Genomic DNA, 4,303 nt, shown 5'->3' with positions numbered 1-4,303 from the left:
CTGATGATTATGATCGAGCATGACTTTCTGCACATTCCAAATACCCTCCCGAGTGATGCTGAATTGAACACGAGCCATGCAATCAGTCCTCGAATTAGCTTGTTCTTTCTTGGCTACATGTGTTGGATGAGTGCCCTTCACACCTGCCTTGCTACAAACAAAATATCTAGAACTTAAAGACCCATCTCCTCTATGCTTAAGGTGGCACTTCCTAATGCTGAATCCTTTGGTTTGAGCATAAGAATTGTAAAACTGATATGCCTCTTCCTCACACTGAAAGGTCTTCCCAACTCTTGGAACAATATTTTCATCTTGCAAATCCTGATCGTTCCTTGCTGTGCTGCTCATCCTCGGTGGAATTGTGTTCTGCGATTGTTGCGAGGGTAATGTAATCATTCAAACATGGTTCAGAAATAAATAATTATACAAAGGATTGATGCTATTAATCTGTTCTTTACCAAAACTTAGATGCGTGCTTCTGAAGAAAGACATGTTTGTGTTAAATCTGCTCCTTTAAATACTAGTTAAACGAATTAAATTACTATATATTGTTTGCAACAAGTTGTACTCACCATCAGTGGAGGAGGTGTGGGTAGAGCAGGTTCCGATGGATGGGCTGCCATATTTCCATCTTGAAAATCCTGATCGTTTCTTGTTGCGCTGCTCGTCCATGGTGGAACTGTGTTCCATGGCGACTGCTGCGAGAGTACTGAAATTAATCGAACATGGTTCAGAAGGATATAATTTCTCGTGCAGAAGATTGTACTCACCATGAGTGGAGATGTGGGCAGAGGAGGTCCCGATGGATGTGCTGCCATATATGTTGATTGATCTAGTGCTTTGTCGCCGTCGTCTGGCTGCGCCATGGTGCGGCCTCGTCGGCGGCGAGATGGAAGAGGCAGAGAAGACGAATAGGAGTAGAAGCTGAAAGGACTAGGAGGCGTGGGGAACAGAGCGGGACGGAAGGAACGTGATTAGCGATTTGTTGATAGAATTAATTAGAGAATTAATTGCTTGCATTGAAGAGCTTTTGCCAAGTGTCCTCCTCTCGAGAGGGTCTCACGACCTGGGTGTACGACCCGGGTCGCATAGGATTTTCTTCCCTTGTAATAGTGCAAGGAGGGATTAAACATATTTCGTGCAATTTTTGAGATTGTAAAGTAGATAAAGTTGAAAATATGATTGATGCACTGGTCAATTTACCCAGAGTCGATTTACTAAAACGCGAAGACACATTACACAGAGTCGATATTACTAAAACACCAACACACATTGTCCAACACTTTTTTCCGGGACGGATGGCAGTGGCAGCCTCACCACCCAGGATCACTTCTCCCTACATACTAACTAGTTAACAAACTAGAAAAGTATGGGCTTCTCATCACACGCTTGATCCAAGCAAGAAGCCCAGTGCTCCCAGGGCATCCTTCTTAACTTCACGCATCTCCACAAGTTCACTGTGGATCTTGAGGCCAAAGTCCTTATAAATAATGTCTTCATATTTATGGCAAGTCATCTCCAGCGTTGATACCTCTTCTTCAGTAAAAATCTGAAAGAAAGAAAGGTTTATTGTTGCATTGCATGAATGACAAAATTCAATAAAATGTTAAGCATTTACAAAACATTACCTCCATTTCCTCGTTTGTTGTTTCTGCAGGGTCAAACATGATTCTCAGAGCCGTCGCGGTCTTCATCGCGGACCAGCCTTCCGGGTTAATGCCAGACACTTCCTTCAGCTTGCCAGCAGCCCAGCGCAGTTGTTCTGAGTGGCTCTCCACGAGCAATCCAGCATCAAGCAAGAGGCATGCCGCAATAACAACCTGCTCATTAACCTGGGCTCAAAAAGAGTACAGCGTTGTCACTAAAGGAAGAAAAAAAGATTGTACATATTGCACCAAGAGCTTTTTTTTAAAAAAAACTTTGCACCAAGAGCTTTGGGCAGGGGCAATTGAGGATTCTAAGTTCACACTACATAAACTAAATATCGGATAATGGTGTAACACTAAATGACATGGAGCCATGCATAAAGCACAAAAGCATTTCATCTCAGACATAAAGGAAGTGAACTTGTTAACTAACCAACTCCGGTTTGACATCAAAGCCATAATGATACAGGAACATTTTTAGTCCTTGGCTCATTGGCAAGCGGTCCTCCTTTGTGAGCTTCAGTTTTTCTTGGGGAACTAAACTATGCATGAGATGTTTTAGGCCCCACATCACCTCCATCACAGTTTCGTCGAAGAGGCAAGGTACACCCGGCTGAAACAAGTGGCAGAAAATTAGATATTCAAAGTTTTCCACAATCATATATAAGCAAACAAAGGGAGCTTTACACTGACCAAGCTTGTTTCGATGATTGTTTTGTATTCAGGTTTTCCAACGGCCAATTTCTGGCAAGGGTGGTGACAGCGCGAGATCATCTCAGTAAGCTCCCTACTAACACCAGTACAATTATCAATGGCACTGGACTTGTCCTTGAAAATTTGAAACTCTTTCAGCCATACGATCTGATACAGAAATGAACAAGGGTGAGCATGTTAGAGCAAGAAAGAAAAGTAATCAAAATATATAGCTCACCATGTCTACCAATCATGAGGAAGGCAATTCAGTATGTACATAGCAATCAATGTTACAAAAAGACACAAAGTGGTAAGCAGTCGGCTCTGCCAAGCACAGCAAGTACTGGCATGTTAAATAAGAGGAAATTTGGCATAATAGGTCAGAGAAGATGACAAATATGTAACATCTTCATCTCCATTTTGCTCCACATCCCTACATTGCCCAAGCCCTATACTGCTCTAGGCAGGAAAGCGATTGGATGCAACGCCTAGCTTCTAAGCGACGGGATCTTGTTAGCCTGGTTCACAACCGCTTTTTAAAATGCGCTGTGTAGCACCGTTTTTTGAAACACTTATAAGAAACACTAATAATAATCGTAAAAGATATACCCTTGTTCAAGTCCTCTTGTTCTTGCAATGCAGTTCAGAATAAGTTACAGCTCAATCACCATGGCTAGCAGCTAAGGACAGAATTGTGAATATCATACATATCAGCCTGCACCCATCCATTCTTTTAGAATCTCTTTTTCCAGTGTTGATGAAAATAGCTTTTGAGGGTGCATGCATACACGTAACATCATGCTACATGATTTCCACACAGCATCAAGGACAACATTGTGTGTTCAATCTGTTAATTGAAAAACAAACGGTGAATAATGAGCCTAGGCTTTTTTGTTGCTTCATTGATCATCGAAGCTTATACTGCATGTTCCATCAGCGCCATCGGAGAATCAATGGCAACGTGCCACGGGCTAGAATTGGCTAATTGTATTGGTGCTAATGCTCGATTCTATGGAGGTTATTATCCAATATTGCGCGGGACGAGGAAAAAAATAGTGGAATGAGGCAACAGCGGTATATGCATGCGGGCATTTTATCAACTTGAGGTTTGATTGGGAATGTTGAATTTACTCACTGTTTAATAAGAGATATAAAACAAGTATGATAGGGATTGTTACACTTGAAAAACTTGTTGTATTTGGGTCGATGAAACCTGTATCCCTCAATTAATCTCTTGTGAACAATGTAACAGAAAAGAAGAGTACTACTCAGTTTAAAATGGCGACAAACAAGCTATAACGACAATCAGAAGGAAATGATGCACAGGAGAGGGCTTACCCCTTTTGTCCTAAAATGCTCGCCAAAGATTTGCCAGGTATTCTGGAGAAGATAGAAAAATCAGCTAGGCCGATGATAAAAAATTAAGAAACAAGAACATGAGTAACGGACGGAGCAGAGAAGAAATAACAACAAATAAGCAAGTAGTACCGGTTCTTTGAGGTAGCCCTCCTTGAAACAGAAAATTGCAAAGCCAGAGGGCGTCTCAAACAGTACCAAGATTATATCTCCATAGTTGGCCAAGCTGGGATCTGCAAACATGCATGTAGTAATAAGAAAACTTAAGAAACCTAACTCGCGGATGGAGGGAAGGGGAGTCTGTGGGATGGATCGAATCCAAGTCGAAAATGGCCTCGATCGCCAGATCCATCTATCCACAGCCGCTCTAGAAACCACTCTAGAAGTCTAGGTCTAGGGTTTGCTTCCTCATCCTAAAACGTACGCCATGAGTTGAGTTGATGGCATTTTGAATTTTTGATAGATAGAGGAGGATAACATCACATTTCACATGTACATGTACGCTATGATAGTAAAAGAAGAATTCTCCGTCAATTTCTTTCCTCTGCTGCGTGTGCGTCGTCGCTTTCGCTTGCACACTAGCGCCAATCCCCGCCACTGGAGGAGGA

The 4,303-nt window shown here is 42.1% G+C and overlaps 1 protein-coding gene across 1 annotated transcript; it reads right to left on the bottom strand.

Moving 5' to 3' along the window:
• Positions 1-1,252: 1,252 nt before the first annotated feature.
• Positions 1,253-3,963, bottom strand: LOC123106255 (probable nucleolar protein 5-1). The gene is made up of 6 exons (XM_044528467.1): positions 3,828-3,963; positions 3,678-3,719; positions 2,340-2,507; positions 2,080-2,259; positions 1,629-1,832; positions 1,253-1,549 (listed from the first exon to the last, which is right to left on the bottom strand). The coding sequence occupies exons 1-6, from the start codon at positions 3,936-3,938 to the stop codon at positions 1,382-1,384; spliced, it is 873 nt and encodes a 290-aa protein (XP_044384402.1). The 5' UTR covers positions 3,939-3,963; the 3' UTR covers positions 1,253-1,381.
• Positions 3,964-4,303: the final 340 nt, after the last annotated feature.

The sequence above is a fragment of the Triticum aestivum genome, chromosome 5A (genome assembly GCF_018294505.1).
Source record: "Triticum aestivum cultivar Chinese Spring chromosome 5A, IWGSC CS RefSeq v2.1, whole genome shotgun sequence".
Classification (NCBI taxonomy): domain Eukaryota; kingdom Viridiplantae; phylum Streptophyta; class Magnoliopsida; order Poales; family Poaceae; genus Triticum; species Triticum aestivum.
The sequence above is the reverse complement of the archived record's forward strand: the minus strand, read 5'-3'. Positions and strand labels throughout refer to the sequence as shown.

Coding starts and splice junctions, on each gene's coding strand:
- LOC123106255 (XM_044528467.1), bottom strand. CDS start 3,938: ATGTTTGCAGATCCCAGCTTGGCCAACTATGGAGATATAATCTTGGTA. Junction 2,508..3,677: donor AGCATTTTAGGACAAAAGGG/GTAAGCCCTCTC, acceptor TTTCTGTATCAG/ATCGTATGGCTGAAAGAGTT. Junction 1,550..1,628: donor CAACAAACGAGGAAATGGAG/GTAATGTTTTGT, acceptor TCTTTCTTTCAG/ATTTTTACTGAAGAAGAGGT.